The sequence below is a fragment of the Nerophis lumbriciformis genome, linkage group LG15, assembly GCF_033978685.3.
Source record: "Nerophis lumbriciformis linkage group LG15, RoL_Nlum_v2.1, whole genome shotgun sequence".
NCBI classification, from domain to species: domain Eukaryota; kingdom Metazoa; phylum Chordata; class Actinopteri; order Syngnathiformes; family Syngnathidae; genus Nerophis; species Nerophis lumbriciformis.
Window position 1 is genome coordinate 41377171 of NC_084562.2, and position 22121 is coordinate 41399291.

Below are 22121 nucleotides of genomic sequence, written 5' to 3' on the forward strand. Positions count from 1 at the left end.
CTTTCGGTCAGAACCCAAAGCTCATGACCATAGGTGAGGATGGGAACGTAGATCGACCGGTAAATTGAGAGCTTTGCCTTCCGGTTCAGCTCCTTCTTCACCACAACGGATCGATACAGCGTCCGCATTACTGAAGACGCCGCACCAATCCGCCTGTCGACCTCACGATCCACTCTTCCCTCACTCGTGAACAAGTACTTGAACTCCTCAACTTGGGGCAGGGTCTCCTCCCCAACCCGGAGATGGCACCCCACCCTTTTCCGGGCGAGAACCATGGACTCGGACGTGGAGGTGCTGATTCTCATCCCAGTCACTTCACACTCGGCTGCGAACCGATCCAGTGAGAGCTGAAGATCCTGGCCAGATGAAGCCATCAGGACCACATCTTCTGCAAAAAGCAGAGACCTAATCCTGCAGCCACTAATGTTGTGTCGTTCGCGAACGATTCGTTTTGAGTGAACGAACTGAACCGAATCACTTCATGAACTGATTCGTTCCTTTCTCAGTTCAGTTGAGCTCCGCCGCGACCATGCCGGTATGAGTGGAACTGGCGCATTCTGTGGCTCACTGAACCCTCGACGTCGGCGAGCCAGCTACTCATCATTGGGGGGGGGGGGGGGGGGGGGTTAACGACATGAATCACTCAGTGAACGACAGAATCAGGACTCGCGAACCTACTGACACAGAGAACTGACTGTGTCGCGAAGGAGGACGTCACATTGAGGCTCTCGTTCAGTCACTGTGCGCGTCGCTCATTGGGTGCTGAGGGCTTGTGTCGTTCGCGAACTGACACACACCGAGATCTGCCGCTGGGGAAGCTGTTACTGACTGACTCATGATTCGCCGACCTGCACACAGAACAGCTGCTGCAGAAGTGATTCAGGTTCACATACTGAACTGTGCTGACTGTGGCGCTGTCAGTCACTCACTGCCTGGTGTACTGCATGCACAGAGATGTGTAGGGACTCGCGTTCAGGGGCGCCGAAAAGGGGGGGTAAAGGAGACGGATTCTAGGGGCCCATGATGGAGGGGGGCCCAGAGAGGCCCCTAATGATGATGAAATTATAATACAGAAACAATAATGACACTGTGTTGGGGGCCCTGTAAAGATTCTTTTCATGGGGCCCAAAATCCCTAGCGGAGCCCCTGCTCGCGTTCACCCTATTTGCTGCTTCTCCCGCGAATGTCTGCACTGTACTGTACTATGCACGCCCCCCCCCACTATTATTTTTTTTTTGGGGGGGGGGGGGTGGATTCGGTGAACACATTTTTTGAACGACTCAATTTAAGGAACTGATTCTAGTGATTCAGTACAGTCAAAAGAACTGCCGATCCCATCACTAGCAGCCATCAAATCGGATCCCCTCAACGCCTTGACTGCGCCTAGAAATTCTGTCCATAATAAACGACCGCTCTCGAGTAAAAAGATCTCGAGAAAGATTACTCATTTAGTTTTACTATTTAAGTGGGCCCCGTGCCCCGTGGTCAAAAAGGTTAAAAATCCCTGCTTTAAGTAACCTTTTTTTTTTTTTTTTCATAAAGGCTTGCTTTTTTTTTTTGTTTAACAGTAACGAACTGGCTGATCAAAGAACGAGTGACGTCACTATTAGTAAAATAGTTACAAGCAGTCGTTATCGCATAAGGGTACGGCAGAAAACACAGTGGTGGTTGTAAAACAAAACGAAGATTACATTTCATTTTTTATTTGGAGCCGCTGGCCGAAAGCTTAGACATGAATAAGTCAGCGTACAGTCGTGACGTGAAGGAAGTGGGAGAAGTCGCAGCCTGTCAAAAGCTGAGCATCACAGCCAACATGGCGGACTGGGGTAAGGAAGCAACTTGGAGCGGATAACAACATGCATGTTATTCACTCGTTCTTGTCTTTGATTTACGAATACATCGCTCCTTTGTTACATAGCTGACTTGCGGCATGTGGCTGTGAGTCTTATCATTGTTCTCTTTTTCTTTTTACAGACGTTGACAGCTTCGAGCCGGAGGAGACGCCTCAAAAGGCGGCACAAGACAAATGGGAAGGCGAGGACGAAGACGACGATGTTAGAGTAGGTGGATAGGGCGAGTTTTGTCTGATACAATTAGTCACTTACGGTTTTAATGGCGTTCCTGTACTGTCTTCCTGGTTATTACCGCAGTAGTTCACTTCCGCGCCGCACACTAAGATAGCACGACCAGCTAACTAGCGGCTAACTCATGTGGCATTGGAACTTGGCCGTAACCAATAGTTTGCTCACGGCCTGAATTCCGCTCTATTCCCGTATTTTTCAATACTTACATATCGAGGGTTTTGACATGGCGGTAGTTGGCGTGTTGTCCGCACGTCTCAGTAAAACAACGGTCTGAATTCTTGTAGCTCGAAGCTAGTCTCAGTTGGTTTAGCAGGCGTGCTAACATACTTGCTAACTCCGCGTCGCTTCGTGTCCAGAATCGATAGGAATCAACGACACCGGCGGGTTTACTCCAAAACGGATGTGTGTTTTTTTAAATCACGGACATATAATCGCGTAATATTGGTTGTCACAAACAAGCGGCCAAAATTAACTTTAGTATGACGTCAACAACATGAGGCGACCGCTAGCTCGCCATGCTAATTTGAGCTGCTGTCAAAGGGAAAAACATGAGGAGGTGACACAATCAAGATTTTAGGTTTTCTCCATAAATGTCTCATTTTAATGTTGGCAAGTATTGGTCTAGGTGCTGTGACAGTGCATAATAGCTTCTGTACACCCACAAAAATTGCCTCAGGGTGGAGTGCTAGTTGGAGGCCTCTTCCAATTGTTCTTTTTTTAAAGAGAAAGTGATGACTACGGTAATCACTGTATTATGTACACCCAGAGGTGGGCAGAGTACCTCAAATGTACTCAAGTAAGAGTATACAAGTATAAAGCAGTCATCAAAATAATTATTTGAGTAAGTAAAGATTCCGGTGAACTCCTCGTGTTAAGTAACATAACTTCTGATTCATTTACTAGTTATTTTTTATGGTTCTTGGACTACAACTGTAGTTGTGTGTGTAAAATTATATATATAATTATATATTATATGCAATTTACTGCAGCCTTTTTTTTGTAGATGACCGCACATGATATAAATGTTGTTTTTTTAGTTTGAAAGTAAGCATTGACGATTTGTGCTGCGTCATGTCACTTTTTACAGTCGGTACGTTTCTATCAACTAAATTAGTCTGATTTCTCAAATCATTCTTTTTTTTTTTCACACCTACATGTACAGTTCTAGTTTCTATCTCTTAATTTGACACAGTGTGCCTCTTGTACACTATGGGGGCGTTGTTTAGCTAGCTATGTGATAATGTAAATACAGTAGAATAGAATGTAACTATCAAGTGCCGTATAAAAGGATAGGTACTATTACTACGTTGGTGTTGTCGGTAATGTTTTAATTTGTTTAAATGACACTTGTGGTCTTTTGAGACAAGTTGTGGGTCCATTGGATATTCTTGGCCCTAGTGTGTGAATGTGAGTGTGAATGTTGTCTGTCAATCTGTGTTGGCCCTGGGATGAGGTGGCAACTTGTCCAGGGTGTACCCCGCCTTCCGCCTGATTGTAGCTGAGATAGGCTCCAGCACCCCCCGTGATCCTGAAAGGGATAAGCATTAGAAAATGGATGGATGGATGGATGGATATTCTTCTTTTTACATAGGGAGAATTTATGTCAGAAACATTTGGATTTAACTGTCAATACAACCACAATTCTAATATTGAGCAGCCTTAGTTTAACTGTAATTCCTAAATGGTAAATGCCAGATTTTTGTAGAAACCTTAAAATAATGTGCTAATGTCTTACTACTTCAATCACATGCTTATTTATTTATTTTTTTGGTAGTGTTAACTGTCACCCTACTGTCAACATGAGGCAACCGCGAGCTCGCCATGCCAATTTGAGCTGCTGTCAAAGGAAAACATGAGGAGGTGGCACGATCAAGATTTTAGGTTTAGTCCGTAAAGGTCTCATTTTAATGTTAGCAAGTATTGGTCTAGGTGCTGTGACAGTGTAGGTGAATGCCATAATAGTTTCTGTACACCCACTAAAATTGCCTCAGGGTAGAGTGCTAGTTGGAGGCCTCTTCAAATTTTTTCATTTTTTTTTTTTTTAAACAAAGTGATGACTGATCACTGTATTATGTACACCCAGAGGTGGGGCAGAGTATCTAAAATGTACTCAAGTAAGAGTATACAAGCATAAGTATAAAGTAGTCATCAAAAATAATGATTTGAGTAAGTAAGGATTCCGGTAAACTCCTCATGTTAAGTAACTTGAGTAACTTCTGGATTCATTTTGTAGCTATTTTTTATGGTTCTTGGACTACACCTGTAGTTATGTGTAAAACATAAAAATTATATGCAATTTACTGCAGCATTTTTTTTTTGTAGATGACCGCACAGCACGGTGGCACAGGGGTTAGTGCACAATACGAAGGTCCTGAGTAGTCCTGAGTTCAATCCCGGGCTCGGGGTCTTTCTGTGTGGAGTTTGCATGTTCTCCCCGTGACTGCGTGGGTTCCCTCCGGGTACTCCGGCTTCCTCCCACCTCCAAAGACATGCACCTGGGGATAGGTTGATTGGAAACACTAAATTGGCCATAGTGTGTGAATGTTGTCCGTCTACCTGTGTTGGCCTTGCGAGGAGGTGGCGACTTGTCCAGGGTGTACCCCGCCTTCCGCCCGAATGCAGCTGAGATAGGCCCCAGCACCACCCGCGACCCCAAAAGGGACAAGCGGTAGAAAATGGATGGATCGCACATGATATAAATGTTGTTTTTTAGTTTGAAAGTAAGCATTGACGATTTGTGCAGCATCATGTCACTTTTTTTTACAGTCTGTACGTTTCTATCAACTAAATTAGTCTGATTTCTCAAATCAGTTGATTTTTTTCACACCTACATGTAAAGTTCTAGTTTCCATGTTTCTATCTCTAATTTGTTGCAGTGTGCCTCTTGTACACTATGGGGGCGTTGTGATCATTTCAGCTTGTTTAGCTATGTGGTAATGTAAATATAGTAGAATATAATGTAACTTTCAAGCGCCGTATAAAACGGATAAGTACTTTTACTACTTGGTGTGGTTGGTAATGTTTTAATTTGTTTAAATGACACTTGTGGTCTTTTAAGACAAGTTTTGGGTCCATTGGATATTCTTCCTCTTACACAGTGAGCATTCATGTCAGAAACATTTGGATTTAACTGTCAATACAACCACAATTTTAGTATTGAGCAGCCTTAGTGTAGCTGTAATTCCTAAATGGTAAATACCAGATTTTTGTAAAAACCTTAAAATAATGTGCTGATGTCTTAATACTTCAATCATCCATCCATTTTCTACCGCTTATTCCCTTCGGGGTCGCGGGGGGCGCTGGAGCCTATCTCAGCTACAATGTTTTTTTTTTTGTTTTTTTTTTTGGTAGTGTTAACTGTCACCCTACTGTAGATGTAACATTGGCTTTTCAGTGTTGAAAATGGTGTTGACTAGTACTATATAAAGTTTATTTATTTAAGAAGAAAATGAAGTGGCCCACAACAAAACATATTTACTATTAGGTGCCAAAAATAATTCACCTACTTTCTGGTGTGAATAAACATCCAATCTTGGTCAGCATTAGCCACGTTTATTGTACTTAATAACTAGCTTGTTTGCTGTTAAATACTTTGAATATCTGCAAAATGCTAAATGTAATTTATTGGTCAAGTACCGGTAGATTTGCAGCTACCTGATCAGTTAGTTTGTAACTGTTGCCTGCTAAAAAAATTTAAATAGAAACCGATCTTCTTGTTTATCTTCACAGGACAACTGGGATGATGAGGAAGAAGAGGAGAAAAAAGCTGACGGGAACAAAATAGGTATTGTAATAATTGTCCCTATGTTCTCAATCCTGGCTGCTTTCAGTGCTGTAAAATACTTTTCTTATTTCAGAGGGTTCAAAGGTTTCTGAAAAGAAAAAGTTGAGTGAGAAGATTAAAGAGAAAGAAAACCGTTTAAAGAAAAAACAACAGGAGCTAAAACAAAAAGAATTGGAAGAGCAGGTGAGTTGTTTTTTGCATTGATACTTGGAATTGATTAATAACTTAAGATTTCTCTTTAAATAGCAAGAAAATCTAACCCCTGAAGAACAAGCTGCAGAGAAGTTAAGGGTGCAGAAGCTACAGGAAGACGCAGACATGGAGTTAGCAAAAGATGCCTTTGGTAAGACGAGCTGCTCTGTGAAGTATCTTAGTGGGTTCTTCCTAGGCAAGGCAACTTTATTTGTATAGCACTTTTCATACACAAGGCAGACTCAAAGTGCTTCACAGACAACAAAGTGAAATGAAATAAGGTCAACATGTGCCTTAACATTTTTCTGACATTGATAGTAAACCAAATCATCGCTGTCAACATTATTTCTAAAGCTTTTTCCTATTTCCAGCTTTGTCTTTAGGTGCTGACATGCCATTAAGCACTGCTTAATACTGTTGGCACATCAACTTTCTTTTCTTTTCAGGAGTTGGGAGTTCTTCAGTAGCTGGAATTGATGCCATGTGTCCATCTTCCAAAGAAGACTTCACAGAGCTTGAGAAATTGCTAAAAGAGAAACTATCCCAGTTTGAAAAATCAGTCCATTATTCAAGCTTTTTGGATTCATTGTTTCGGGAACTCTGTATTACATGTAAGCATGTTTCAATTGAAGCACACTGATTATCACTTTATCAGAATACTTTCAGGCAAATCGATCTTCTAATACTATGGTTGCTCTTTCTCAGTGGAGGTGGATGACTTGAAGAAAATAAGTAACTCCCTTTCTGTTCTACTTAGTGAAAAACAGAAACAAGAAAAGGTAAGAGACAGAGTACTTGTTCTGGTTTGTTTTATGGCTTCTAAGGGGCACTGTTTACCTGACCTGAAATGATCAAGCAAAGTACTGCACAATATTTAGTGTATTGGTAGTTTTAAATTACTATATTCATGTGAACATACACAATTTACAATTCAAAGGAAATGTTTCAAGTAACCTCTTAACATTAACAAGTGTGAAAATGGGTTACAACACTGACAATATGTTAAGGGTGAAAAATAAAACCGTCAACAATACTTCATTCCATAACCTGTTTGATAACCAAGCTGTAGCAACATTATTATTGTAAAAGGTAACACTGAGAAACTCTTTATCTAGCGTAGTAACACGTCTGTGTGCTATGGTATTCGCCGTAAAAGCTAACTACGGAAACAGGTAAGCTAGGAGCTGCGTCAACTAGGGATGTCCCGATCCGATATTTGGATCGGACAGGCCGCCGATATTTGCCAAAAAATGCGTATCGGCAAGGCATGGGAAAATGCCGATCCAGATCCAGTTTAAAAAAAACTCCGGTCCATGTTTTCCAACTCACTGATTTAAATAATACATTGCACTTTTCTGCTGCTCCCTAATTTCCGTTCCGCATTTTCCAGCACACCTTCAACACACCCACAGGTCTGTGGATTCTCACGCAGTTGCTTTTAGCTGCTGGCATTACACGACAGGCTCTTCTCACTCTTTCCTGTCTCTCCTTCTCACAGACAACAAGCGCACCTTCTTACACACGTCACATACTGTCACGTCATACATCACATACGTATACGTCCTCCCCGAGCAGAGACGTAGCAGCATGGCTAACGTTAGCTGTGATGCTAGCGCAGCTGTGCGAGCAACGTTCCGTCTAAGGTGCGCACCTGTGCAATTGCGCACTGCTCAAGCGTCCTCTGCGCACGGCAAATCTATGCCACGCACAAAATCAAATAAAAAAAATAAGCGCATAACAATCTTCGACACACGGACACGACAGAGAAAACAGTTTTCATCATCATTGTTCAAATATTGTAACGTCTGTCGAGACGCTTATCTCCATTCGGTGCCACATGCCCACACCATCAAAATGCCGAGGCAAACATTTCCAGATCAACACCGTATGAAAAAAATGGTGAATTTTTTTCGTTGTGATTTCCTTCTCTGCATGAAAGTTTAAAAGTAGCATATATTAATGCAGTATGAAGAAGAATGTTTTAATGTAGACACATAGAATCATCATACTGCTGTGATTATATGCATCAAGTGTTCATTCAAGGCTAAGGCAAAATATCGAGATATATATCGTGTATCGCAATATAGCCTTAAAATATCGCAATATTAAAAAAAGGCCATATCGCCCAGCCCGAGTTCAATGATGCCATTTCTGTTTGTCATGTATAATTTTGTCTATTTTGTGTTTATCCTTGAATAAACAGGTCAGTTTCTTGTTACCAACCATTGTGTATTATTCAAACTCCCCTAATTCAGTTGGCTAGTTGTTTTCAAGAGTACTAAAACCCTTTTCAACATGATTCTGACAACTAAGTAGGCTAAATAACTTTAAACTTTAATACATGCTCGGATAGGCCAGTATCGGTCGGTATCGGATCGGAAGTACAAAAACATCGGTATCGGATCAGAAGTGCAAAAACCTGGATCGGGACATCCCTAGCGTCAACACAAAACACGTTTGACTTTGTATTGCACAACACAGTACCAAGACACCTATCTGTACTGACTGAAAAACATGAACAATCATATTACAGTATCTGTAAAGTATTAGCCCACATGTCATGTTTTGTTTGTACACATCTAGCCAGACAGCGTACATGCATGACGTGCTGCGTGTGTCATGATCAACATTTAAAGTGTGACTCACTCGATGGACAGTTGAGTTTGGTCCAGCTGGCCATGGATGTTTTTTCTGGTTTATTTTGGGTTAAGCACTCCATTTATGTCGACATAGCTTGTGTCCAAGTTCCACATTTATAGCGTCGTCATTTTCACCTCACTCTCGGCTTCCGTCTGCTCCAATGTCTCACCACACCAAAAATAGAAGTAGCTATTAGTTCAGTGCTAATGATTGCAATCTCAGCCACCTGCAACAAGTGATATTATAAGCAATGTCTTGTAAAGTAATGAAGCGTCCCGGCAGAACCACGCAGTCTCATGCTCTTTTTAAACTTTATTGATAACTTAACGTGACAAAAGAATCGCTCATTCCACCGCCAACCAATAGCCACAACACCACCACCACAGCACTTTGTCATTATGTACTAATGACGGTTGCAGTCACAAACACCCGGAATTATGAGCTTCAACATTACAACACAAAAGTCGCTTTTTGCGAGTTCTTATTTTTACATGTATTACTTAGTTATCATTCAATCCATATAATTGAGGTATTTCATTTACTAGTCTGTTAAACGTGGATGTCATAAAATTCCATCAAAATAAAATGTTTTTTTTAACAGACCTTTGCATGTTTTCTAAGCAGTGGCACCGTTTTCAAGTAGTTATTTGGCACTAGTATCGGTTAAAATGTAAAACGATACCCATCCCTATATTTAAGTTTGTCAATAATTTTTTTGTCATGCCCCCCGGCCTGGGATATCGTTTTTTTCACGCCCCCCCCTAAATTTATATACAATTGGGAAACCCCCCCCAATACAAACATCTTATCATGCCCTCCCACCATATAAGAAGTACTGGTCTCCCCCCCAGTCCTTTTTAATAACTCAAGTACAGGATACGTCTGTGTACATGTCCTTCATCTAGATCAGTGGTTCTGAAAGGTAGGTGGCAGCACCGCACGAATCAAGTTGCTCAACCAGGAAATATGACCAAGTATACATACAGTACAGGCCAAATTATGGACACACCTTCTCATTCAATGTTTGCCAAAAGTGTGCAAAGCAGTAATCAGAGCAAAGGGTGGCTATTTTGAAGAAACTAGAATATAACATGTTTTCAGTTATTTCACCTTTTTTTTGTTAAAGGCCTACTGAAATGAATTTTTTTTATTTAAATGGGGATAGCAGATCCATTCTGTGTCATACTTGATCATTTCGCGATATTGCCATATTTTTGCTGAAAGGATTTAGTAGAGAACATCGACGATAAAGTTCGCAACTTTTGGTCGCTGATTAAAAAAAAAAGCCTTGCCTGTACCGGAAGTAGCGTGACGTCACAAGTTGAAAGTCTCCTCACATTTCCCTATTGTTTACACCAGCAGCGAGAGCGATTCGGACCGAGAAAGCGACGATTACCCCATTAATTTGAGCGAGGATGAAAGATTCGTGGATGAAAAACGTGAGAGTGAAGGACTAGAGTGCAGTGCACGATGTATCTTTTTTCGCTCTGACCGTAACTTGGATACAAGGGCTCATTGGATTCCACACTCTCTCCTTTTTCTATTGTGGATCACGGATTTGTATTTTAAACCACCTCGGATACTATATCCTCTTGAAAATGAGAGTCGAGAACGCGAAATGGACATTCACAGTGACTTTTGTCTCCACGACAATACATCAGCGAAGCACTTTAGCTACGGAGCTAACGTGATAGCATCGTGCTTAACTGCAGATAGAAACAAAAGAAATAAGCCCCTGACTGGAAGGATAGACAGAATATCAACAATACTACCAAACTCTGGACCTATAACCACACGGTTAATGCTGTACCGCCTGACGAAGCCTAGCAATGCTGTTGCTAACGAAGCCATTGAAGCTAACTTAGCTACGGGACCTCGATAGAGCTATGCTAATAACATTAGCTCTCCACCGACGCCAGCTCTCATCTGCTCATCAACACCAGTGTTCACTTGCGTTCCAGCGATCGACGGCGCGACGAAGGACTTCACCCGATCATCGATGCGGTCGGCGGCTAGCGTCGGATAGCGCGTCTGCTATCCAAGTCAAAGTCCTCCTGGTTGTGTTGCTGTAGCCAGACGCTAATACACCGATCGCACCTAAATGTTTCTTTGCAGTCGCTATTGTTCATTAAACAAATTGCAAAAGATTCACCAACACAGATGTCCAGAATACTGTGGAATTTAGCGATGAAAAAAGACGATTTAAGCTGGCGACCGACCTATTCCAAAATGTCTGATTCAACTACTGACGTCACACGTATACGTCATCATACCTGAATGTTTTCAACCGGAAGTTTCCTGGGAAATTTAAAATTGCACTTTATAAGTTAACCCGGCCGAATTGGCATGTGTTGCAATGTTAAGATTTCATCATTGATATATAAACTATCAGACTGCATGGTCGGTAGTAGTGGGTTTCAGTGGCCTTTAAGTACATAACTCCACATGTGTTCATTCATAGTTTTGATGCTTTCAGTGACAATCTACAATGTAAATAGTCATGACAATAAAGAAAACACATTGAATGAGAAGGTGTGTCCATAATTTGGCCTGTACTGTATGTATACTTGGTCATATTTCCTGGTTGAGCAACTTGATTGATTTGTGCGGTGCTGCCACCTACATTTCTAGAATTAAAAACGACTAATATTGGAAGTTCCTTGTCTCTCAGGCCCCACCTGACACCTTACTGTGCCCCTACTGGGGGGGGGGGGGGCTGCAACACTATTTGAGAGACTGATTTAACATAACTTACCTTTTTTCATGCAAAATGTTAATTTCTTTATTGTCAAAAAACAAATCATATGGAAAGTGAGACGTACGAAAACCAGGTTCAACTAAAGTACGAGCAGGGTCTGTGGCATTGCCCTGTAGTCTAAGGCCCCGTTTACACTAAGGTTATCCAGGGTAAATCCCACCTAACCTTATCCTTGTCCACACACACAATGGTCGTTTAAGACCCCCCCTCCCCTCCGTCAGCCGGTGCAACGCAACCTAATACGCATGCGTGGAAAATGCGCACAGTGTTGCTTTGTGTGCAAGTTCTTAAATGTAACTTATCTGAACAATATCCAGTGTTGTGTTATTTCAATGAACTGAAATCAGTGTGCTGTGGGGCCCTATTGTAGTGAATCACACCTGAGCTATCATAAATTAATCCAATCTTTAATGGACATATAAAAGTAAACAATGTGACAAAGAACATTTGACAACAATCAATCTAGGGATCTAGATATCTTATCAGGACACTTCACTCTTTTGCCTTCACCTTCATTGTACATTCGTTTTTGGTGACTTTTTATACTGTGGACCTAGATGTTGAGTCCGCGACATACATACACCGCAGACAATAACTGATACAGTCTGCTTTGCCAGTCCAAATGCATTCGCAGTTTTCCGTAGTTAGTCTTCCCTCGACGGCCAAGTAATACAAAGCACACGCTACCTATTTTATCACATTCACGGGAGCCCGCATTCTCGTTGTCTCTCCTTCGATAAATGGACAAAGTTTTTCGGTTAGTAGGCAAATGATCTCGGAGAAGCATCAGCTGACCTGGACATTGGAAAGTTCTCTTGCCGTCTGAGAAGTGTTGTGTCAGAAATAGCTGCAATCGCTTTCATGTGTGATTTCCACAAGTGTCTGTACGTAGAGGAAGGAGAAACACAGCATGTCTGGATGACTCTCCTCCATATTTCCAGTGGTTAGCTCCGAGTTACGAAACCGCTTTATTATGAAGCTGTCTGTGGCGCGTTCTTTCTGACTTCACTTCCTGTGTGGGACGCGGTCTTTCTGGCGTGAACCTCTTCTCCGAACTCAGTTTGTAAACGATCAATGAGTTCATACAAAGCTAAGAGCCGGAGATTCAAGAAATACATGGCGCACTAACCCGTGTAAAAATTTGTCAGAGGAGGGAAAACCTTATACGCTGGTTTAGTGTGGCTAAAACGGGGCTTAGGCTAAACAATTATTCATTTAAGGGGTTATCCGTTTTAGTGTAGACTAAACCTTAAGGAAAGAGTTTTAGCAAAAAACAATTATTATTAATTTTTTATTTAATCTGAATAAGTGGTTTAGATATGTACTCACCTTGTTTTCTATCCCAGCAAATGAAAGCCAAGAAGAAGAAGAAGGGTGTCGTGCCCGGTGGTGGTTTGAAAGCACAGATGAGAGATGACCTGGACTATGGCGGCTTTGACGGCGGCTTCACCCAAGAGTATGAGGACTTCATGTGACACAGGCTCCACAGCCACGTCATGCCCTCTCTTCCAACCTTGAGGGATGGAGCTCTACCTTCCTTTGCTGTCCAGTGCCATCCTGGAAGATCAGAACTATATGTTGCCCCCTTCATCTTGCTTCAGTGACTTCAGGGACTGTACTGGAAGCATCCAGTCTCACTTTCTCTAACGTTTTAAAAATAAGAAATTGCCTTTTCTCTCTTCATGCATCCTGGACTCACATGCAAACTCACATAATTACGTTTATCTGTTGGGTAACCTGCTTCAAGGGAGAATAAGTTTGTACCTTGTCTGTTTTCAGGGCTCATTTTTAAAGAAATGTTGCTACTGTCAGAATAACAGACATAGTTGCAGTTATACATGTAGTGACATAGAAACAGAAGGTTCTATGCAAATTCTTAAACCAGAATGTCATATATATATTTTGGGTCTCACTTGTGGATGGGTTCTCTTACAGATAAGTATATAGTATCTATAAGTGGTTGCCAAATACAAAGCAATTATCAATCTTTATAAATGGAGAGTTTATTCTGTGAAACTGACAAGATGTTTATTTACAGAAAGTATAGAACCGTTAAAAGCTAAAAGGGAAGAATGAATATAAATGAAAATTGACTTTAAACCACCACAGCCATTCTATGAATCTGGAATGTCTTGAAAAAAACTGAGCAAAAGTATTAAGTGGTATTGTTTTGTGCATGACAAATATCATTTGCTACCAACATGATTTATACTAGTGCTGAAGACTGGATTAGAATTTGGATGAACTTGTTCAAAATGGTCTCTAATCATGACTTCTGCAGGCTTGTATCAAGTGTGATGTGGAAAAGGGGATTCATGGACATCCCCCAACCATGTCTTCATATGGGCTACAGCCATTTGAAAGCGATATATTTCTCTTTTCTAGAAGTTGACCAGTTGCAATGTTACATGGAGAATTGACTACTGTGTTGACATTAAGCTATCTGCAGTGTTTTATAAACATCTAATTTAATAAATCACTGGTCAAAACAAAGTGTTTTTTTATGTAATTCTCCAGTCATATTTTGTAATAAATATTTTTATTTACATTTTCAAGTAAATGCTTCAGTACACATGTAAGAATGACACTGAGAAAAATCCAATAGCAATATGTAGTACAGAAATATTACGTTTTCGTATTCAGTAATCTTAGTAACGTGTTTGCCAAAATCAAGATTAATATTAACACTTGACTGGTGTCAGGCATCGACCTTCAGTGATTTGTTCAGCTTCTGGCCTTTTTCCCTCGTCCTTGAGGATCTCTGGTGCTACGTCTTCGACTATTACGGGAAGTGTTGGCTCTTTGCCGACGTCTGTTTTGCCTCCCTTCCCCTCTCAACACATTGGTCTGGCCTTGTGAATTCTGTAGGGCCTGGAATACACTCTGGTGTGTCACCTCACGATCCCCACAAGTGAATGTCAACGCAACACCCTCGTTGGTCTTCATGACTCGAGAAGTACTGTCGGAGGTGCCATCAAAACAGCGTCCAAGTGCAATTTCTTTGGCTGTTCGGGGATCTTGATCTGTCACTGTATAAATTCCATAGTTATGCCCCAGGGGGTCAAGAGGGGCGAGCATAGTGAACTGGTTTGTGTCGTTGTTGACGGCTAGTGGCAGATGGTTCACCAGGTACTCCTGAAGTAGTGGATTGACATGATCCCTTTTGCAGCTACCTTGTGGAATCACCTTGACCAAGGTCCGATCGACACGTTCCTGATCGTACAACATCCCACTGCACTTGAACTCCAAGCACACAGCTGACACAGCTGTCTGCTCCATGTCACGGATACTTCTGATGTCTCGAAGGCCGTACAGCTGGCCGACTGTTTTCGGGTGGGTGCCTCCCATGTTGTGAGACCGCACGTTAATCTCGTGCGGGCTGTTCATTTTGACTTTGACGTAGCATGCGCGGTATTCCATGGGCTTAGGCCACCAACTAAGGTAGTCTTCTGTCCAGCTCATTGGATCATCCTCATTGAACGGTACTGTGTTGTAATCATACCGATCTCCTTCTACTCGTGAGAAGCGGAAGTGTGCAGCACTGAATGGCGCCTCTTCACATTGTTTCAAGTTCTCAAATGCATAAACTGGTCCATTGGACTCCTCGGCTGTGTTTGGTGTTGGTTTTGCTAAATTGATACTGAATGCCGTCTTCTTCAGTCTGTGGTTTTCATGGTCTGTGCGTCTGTAGTTCAGCTTACTCAGATAAGGCTGAGGCACTCCAATGAGGTTTGGGTTGAGTTTGGGTGAAGAAGGAACAGCTTCTAGTTCCTCACCTCCAAGGTTGGCCATGACGTATGCAGAGTAGGCATCTGTCTTTTGATCATCGCAGAAAGCGGGAAGACAAGCACCATTGGAGCCTGTTATGACACTGTCAAAACGCCCCCAAGCACGAGGGTTAGTGGAGAAGCCAGCTGTGGGCTCCATGTTTATAAGACTCACTACCACTCCCTCAACCTGTTCACTGGGCATGAAGCGTTCACTGCGGAAGGCTCTAACCTTCACGTAACATCTACGATTCTCTGGGACATCAAGGTTAAAAAGACGCCTTTCTCTGATCTCCACGTTACCAATCAGAAAAGTTCTTTCTTCCCTTTTGCCTCTTGATTTCTTCTCAACTTCTAAACTTCCCTCATCCTCCCAAAGGCCAGTATCAGGGTTGAGGGACCACAGCTTCATGGTACTTAAGTGTTCAGACATCGTCACCTGGGCAGAGTCCAGTAACACCTTTACCTCACCTGCATTTAGAGGCTCATTAGTTTCGCCATCTCTGAAGTCAACTGAGAACATCCCGTAGGTTCTTAGTGGTAGCATATCTCCTTCATTCCCCACGAAATTGAGATCACTTTGGGCTGCCGCTGCTGTGGAAACATCTCTGGGGTCAAGGAATGTTACACTGGCGTCTACATTACCTACAAACACTTCTCCATTCAGTTTATAGAAGGAATTTGGAGGAATCTGAATGTGAGCCATTGGTTCCTGACCCGTCGCTTCCCCTAAATCAAGAGTGTTGCTTTCTAAAGAGCTCATGGTCACTGGCTCTTTTTTTCTCAGAAGTTTGATTTCATGGTAAACAGCACCTCCTTTGGTGTTGAATGGAAGTACCTTTGTTGTGTTGATGAATTTATCCATGTTGTCTACAAAAGTCAGGACTAACCTCTCGGTTTCAGGAGGAACATGGATGGAAAAGGTACCTTTGTAACCTGTTCGACTGATTCTTACACCATTCATAAATATGTGGCCGAACCTCATTGGTTCAGCATTGTCTGCAGCTATGGCTCGACCATGCACGATAGCCTTGGTGTCGACACATTTCTGACAGCCACATTCAGTCACCACCATAGTGGGTAGTTGGTAGCCTTGGCATGTTAAGTGCCTCTCCTCCATCTTTGCCACGCCACAGCAGTAAGCCACTTTGTCTTTGCATCTGATGCCGTTGTCCAATTGTCCAACGCATGTGCTGGATGCGCATTTTCCCACATCGTAATAAAACGAATTTGTACCGTTTTGGTAGCAGTCATGTGGAAGACGTATCAGATGGGACTGGGGCGTGGGCTCGCATGAATTGCTATTTCTGCCTGAGGAGAAATTACATGATATTATCATCACCACATATTAGCCCTCACAACTCATTTGAATGTTGTTCATAAAACCTACCGATGATTTTGAGAGTAGCTGGTTTGGTTTTAATGGCTCCAGTTGGACCACTCGCCCTGCAGTAGTACTCTCCAGCTTGTTCAGGATGCAGATCTTTTAGAACCAAGATGTTCTCAGATTGCCTCCCTAAGAGACTGTTGTTATGAAACCTGATGGTTCAGAGACAGAAACAAGAAAAAGTTAAAGATTATTGAATTGGTTTTATATTATATCCAAAATATCAGGTTGTACCATTGATATTTGTCTGGTTGCGGTATTCCCGCCACATTGCAGCAGAAGGCAGTGGTTTGTCCCTCCCTCCTTGCCTTGCTATCGGGGTTGCTCAACACATGAAGCTTCTCTGACGAAGGTAAGAAAAAAAACATCAGTTTCTCACCTTTTGTACTTACCATGTTGCTCATTGTACCTTCTCGTTTGAGCTGAACACTGAGGACTGAGGTACTCTCAGTGCTCTTTGGAATTACAATACTAAGAGGTGCGTGGCCTTGCTGTCTTATTGTCAACGTGGTATTGCCATCAGGGCAGAGTCCGGGGATACGGAAATGTCCATTGTGGTCTGTGAGGGTTAGGAGTTTCTTCGAAAGAAGTATTGCAGCCCCTTCGGCGATGAGACCCCCAGCACCACGGGCCGAGCCCAGCAGGGTATGCTCTTCACACATGCATGTGTCACACTCTGCATTTACTTTACCCATCACACACTGCATGGAACATTCTAAGAAATGGAAGACATTAAACATAGTTACAAATAACACTAGTCAATGCTAATGCCTTTAGTTTACAGGTGTAGCGTATAGTAAATGATTGGAGAAAGCCATATGATCACGAGGTATTACAATGCATTTTGTGGTGATCATGTACAAGAGTTCAGTGATACATTTAACTAACAAGACAACGATTAGCTATTCTACGTTTTAACCATACCTAAAATAGTTCTTATTCAGATGAAGAACTATTTCAAAGGAACCAAGTTAGAAGTGTCTACTTAAAACAGATACTAGCTTACCTGTCTGACATTCGGGTCCCCGGCATTCTTTTCTCTCAACCTTTGGTCCGCTGCAATACCTTAGACGAGAATTGCAGCTCCTGGAGCGAATTTGGACCCCCACTTGACCACATAGGGCAGAACATGGACTCCAGTCTGTCCATGAACTCCAGGTGTCTTGTAAGGTTAGGCTGATTCCTGCAGAGAAATATAAGTGGACGCATACAGTAGTTACAGCAAGGGAAGAGTATCCTACTGAATTCAATACTTTTATAGGTACAAACTGAATTTATGTCACCAGAATTGCCTTTCTTATGCTTGGGAGACATCATGTAGTGCAAAATGTTAACTAAAACTGGGAGCGCTGTTGTTCTCCGTCAGTACTGCAAATGAGCCTCGTATTGAATTCTTGCGCCACATGCACTGCAACTACTAACTATAGATCATGAGCAAGTCTGGTTTTTACGCACCAAAATTAAGTTTTTAATTGTTTTTTTTGTGTACCTTCGTACCTATGAAACTGTTATGTATGTTGTCTTCTCCCTGCCTTCTCTATTGGTTTTTTCAGTTTCATCCACAGTCTTTTGTCCCCAACGAGGCACACCTGCTGCTAATCATCTCCGGGTAGTATTTAAGCGCGTCTCCACCAGCTGGTCCCCGCCGGTTATTCTTCCTGAACTCTACTCTGACATGTGTTACCTTGACTCAGCTTCCCTGGTATGTTGCCTTCACATATTTCTGTTATATTGACCTTGTTGTGTTTTTGTTTTTCTCGCCACCTTGTTTTAGAGGACTAGTTTTTTGCCACGCTGTGTGCGTTCCTGACCTTGGTTCCGCCAACCTCTGAAAGAGACTCCTTTTGTTAGATTTTCCATGGTGTGCACTTTTTGTCCCATCATCCTTAGTTACCATTTTTGGACTTATTAAATATTTTCATTTGTTATCGCTTCCCTTGCCTCCATTCTCCGCATCCCGGGGTCCACCCTTGAACTCTATCCTAACAGAAACGTCATTACACAGAAGATGGTGGAACAGATATAGCGACACATGAATACATTATATGATACATAACATGAACAAACCTTTGGGACAAAGGAATCGTACTGCGTAGTTGGAACAGTTCTGGTCTGGACCTTGCTCCTCATTGAGGCACCAGAAGCCCACAGTGGGGTCCGCGTGGACCTTCTCTCCGGTTTCTCGAGCTGGGACCCACTCAGTGGTTCTGGCCTCCAGTGCTCGGGGAGTCTCACACACTCGGGCGCGGTAGTAGAAGCGAATGGCATCGAGCTGCTCATAGTCTCCACGGCCGCCTGGGTGGTCCACGTTAAACCATGTGGTCCATTCGTAATTGTCTAGTTTAGAAACAAACATGGACATTGTAGCATCTAGAGATGTTAGATACAGTTTGAGCCAAAAAAAAGTTGACCTTCAGTGTGATACACAGAAGGGTCTGTATCTTTGCTGTCACTGCTCCTAAGCCCTGCAAGAGACAGAAGATTGGATTCTGTGACTGTATCTCCTCACATTACCTTTTGATGTTTTTGGTATATCTAATGAGGGCAGTCATATTAAACGTGTTGATCCATGTGATTAATCACAACACATTATCACATTAATTAATCATGTGTCAACACAGATTTATCATCCAATTAATTTTGTTCATCTTTCATATACTGTATGTTTCTTCCAACATACACCCCAATGGGACTTTAGATAATACTGTTTCATGTTGTGCGCAAATAAATGTTTCATTAAACTTGCATTTGTGTCAAAATATTTAAGTATTTTTCTCATAAGATCATTTAGATTATGCAAGCAAGTAATTAACTGTGATTAATCACAATCAATCCACAATTAAATGTGTGATTAATCCAATTAAAACAATCATTTGACACACACACACACACAGTGTATGTCATATGTCAGCAACATCAACCACCAAAAGGACATTCCCACCTCTACTACTCTACTACATTATATGATAATAGGTAGATCATTTATTGATGCCATTGTGTCGCGAGTGTGATTCCTTCACAATCTGATCAAATTGACTTGAATATTAAATATTAAATTTACTAGGAATATTAACAACTCCTTCAGAAAAGACCTGACGGTAACAGTTCCCTTTGAATGGCTCTGACCAGAAGACAGTAGGTGTTTAAAGTGACCAATCAGAATGGAGGGGTGTCGCCTGGCCGTGTATTCAATGCCCGCCCCTAAGTGCCAAAAGGGATGACAGAAACAGTAAGTATGTGCGTGGCTTTTGGTAATGTGCTATCTTCTCACGGTTTTGACGCTATATAGATGTGCTTCTTCTTCAGACACTCCTTTGTTGCCTTGCCGCTATCACAGGTCACAGGTGTCAAATTCAAGGCCCGGGGGCCAAATCTGGCCCGCGGCATAATTTTATCTGGCCCTCAAACACCTGGAAATGATATGTGTCAATGAAGTACTTAATATTTTCTCACTAAATGTAATGGATTTTTTTCATTTTGACTGCACTGCTTACATTTGCATGCATTTTAAACTTTAGTAGTATCCATTATTGCAACAAATATTACAGTATACTTTCCAAACATTTTTTGTCTAAATAAAAACTTGACTTCTGATTTTGAAGCAAACTACCCATCAAATTAATAAAAATGACAATACATTTTACAGTGTTCTTTACAGCATATTATTGTGAATTGAATAAAACTACCATTTTTTTGCGTTAAAATTCTGTTGACTGAGCTGCCATTTTTTACCGTAAAATCTTGTTTTTAACGGTGTATTAGTGTGAATGGAAAGAAGGTACATTTGTTTTTATGGAAAAAAAAACTGGCAGCTAAGTTGCCAGAATAAAAAAGGAACTTGTACTGTTTTTCCATTATCAATTTAGTGTAAAAACCAATGTCAATTTAACACAAATTCTGGCAACTAAGCTGCCAGCTTTTTCCGTAAAAAAAACAAAAACAAAACAGTGGTACTGTTTTTATATTTACCGTAAAATGTTGTAGTATATAAAAAAAGCCCACTATATTTTACAGTAACATTTTGTAAATGTAAAATTTTTACTGTAGAATCGATATAATTAATAATAAATCCAGAGGCAAATTCATACATTATTTGCTGTTACAAGCGGCCCTCTGACCATAATAAGGTACTCATCAATAAAATATGAAAAATTAATTTACATACAAGTATGTTGTGTTAAAATAAATAAAATAATAATGAATATGTTTCTTAACCAGAGTATCAATACAAATGTAAATAAAGCTTCAACACTTAAGTCATAATTTTTGCGCTCAAGAAACTTCTCTATGACTTTAGCTCCAGACTCCTTTTGTCAGTTTGAGATTGTCCTTACTGCCACAAGTGGTGGAAAAGTATATTACAACTAAGCGCCGCTCCAAACCATACGGATCACAGCTGAGAAACAGACATTCTCGGGGTAATGGTAATTTTTTATTTTTTAATTTTTTATTTTTTGTCATAAAAATATACAATCATGTGTGCTTACGGACTGTATCCCTGCAGACTGTATTCATCTATATTGATATATAATGTAGGAACCAGAAATATTAATAACAGAAAGAAACAACCCTTTTGTGCAAATGAGTGTAAATGGGGGAGGGAGGTTTTTTGGGTTGGTGCACTAATTGTAAGTGTATCTTGTGTTTTTTTATGTTGATTTAATAAAAAAAAAAAATATATATATTTCTTGTGCGGCCCGGTACCAATCAGCCCGGTGGTTGGGGACCACTGATATAGATGGTATTTAACTAGCTTTTTTGCAGAAGGGCCTTAAAAACAACAGAGCTGACAAAATAAATTGGCAAACATCAAATGTCCACTGTAGAAGACACTGGTTCCACGGAATATACAAAATAAGACTAATAGTAAAGGGAGAAGTCCACCCCACCGGTTCTTTGCTTTCTGGAAATGTGGCCCCCCAAGCAATGTAGTTAAATATCCCTGCTATAGGGGGTCAAATACATATCAATTTATAACCTTCATTTTACATATTTTTTGTTGAAATTCTCCTATTCTACCATACAATTTAAAGACTGTCCATGAATAGGCAAACTTACAAAATCTGCAAGGGATCAAAGCATTTTTGTTGGTGTCAGAATGGACCGAGACCCACCTTGGGCTGGCATGATTACCAGGATGACCAGGAAAAGCCCCAATGCCATTTTCACACTGCTTTTTGTGTCTGACCTTTGAACTTCCTCCCCCTGTTGCGTATATTCTGCACCAGGAACTGGGAACAAGATAGATCCCAACAACACAGCCTCACTTCTGGTGGGGGACAGAAACAAACAACACAACATAAAAATATTTCCTGAAATACGAAGCATATTCAACCCTCTTTCTGCTAATTCTGGCTGTATTTTGGCTATCATTTTTGTTGTTAGTCCATTAAAGATGATTTTTCATAAGAGGGTTTTTAAAAATGTTTTATATCCAATTCTTTCACAGGTGTATGTTACACTGGCAGTTATTCCACAGCCAAACTGGACAAACAGATCCTTCATTTTT

General features: G+C 41.3%; 2 protein-coding genes across 2 annotated transcripts; one reads left to right on the plus strand and one right to left on the minus strand.

Annotated features, from left to right (window-relative positions):
- The first annotated feature begins 1689 nt into the window (after positions 1 to 1689).
- Positions 1690 to 13951, plus strand: LOC133616127 (eukaryotic translation initiation factor 3 subunit J-A-like). Its single transcript, XM_061975244.2, has 8 exons — positions 1690 to 1826; positions 1975 to 2060; positions 5814 to 5868; positions 5942 to 6051; positions 6115 to 6211; positions 6507 to 6671; positions 6766 to 6839; positions 12805 to 13951. Exons 1-8 carry the CDS (start codon positions 1733 to 1735, stop codon positions 12931 to 12933), a joined length of 810 nt encoding a protein of 269 aa, XP_061831228.1. The 5' UTR covers positions 1690 to 1732; the 3' UTR covers positions 12934 to 13951.
- A 116-nt stretch (positions 13952 to 14067) lies between these two features.
- LOC133616126 (cartilage intermediate layer protein 1-like) lies at positions 14068 to 21830 on the minus strand. The gene is made up of 8 exons (XM_061975241.1): positions 21727 to 21830; positions 19024 to 19077; positions 18680 to 18949; positions 17619 to 17795; positions 17022 to 17327; positions 16847 to 16955; positions 16616 to 16764; positions 14068 to 16536 (listed from the first exon to the last, which is right to left on the minus strand). The coding sequence occupies exons 1-8, from the start codon at positions 21773 to 21775 to the stop codon at positions 14183 to 14185; spliced, it is 3468 nt and encodes a 1155-aa protein (XP_061831225.1). The 5' UTR covers positions 21776 to 21830; the 3' UTR covers positions 14068 to 14182.
- Between the last annotated feature and the right edge of the window lie 291 nt (positions 21831 to 22121).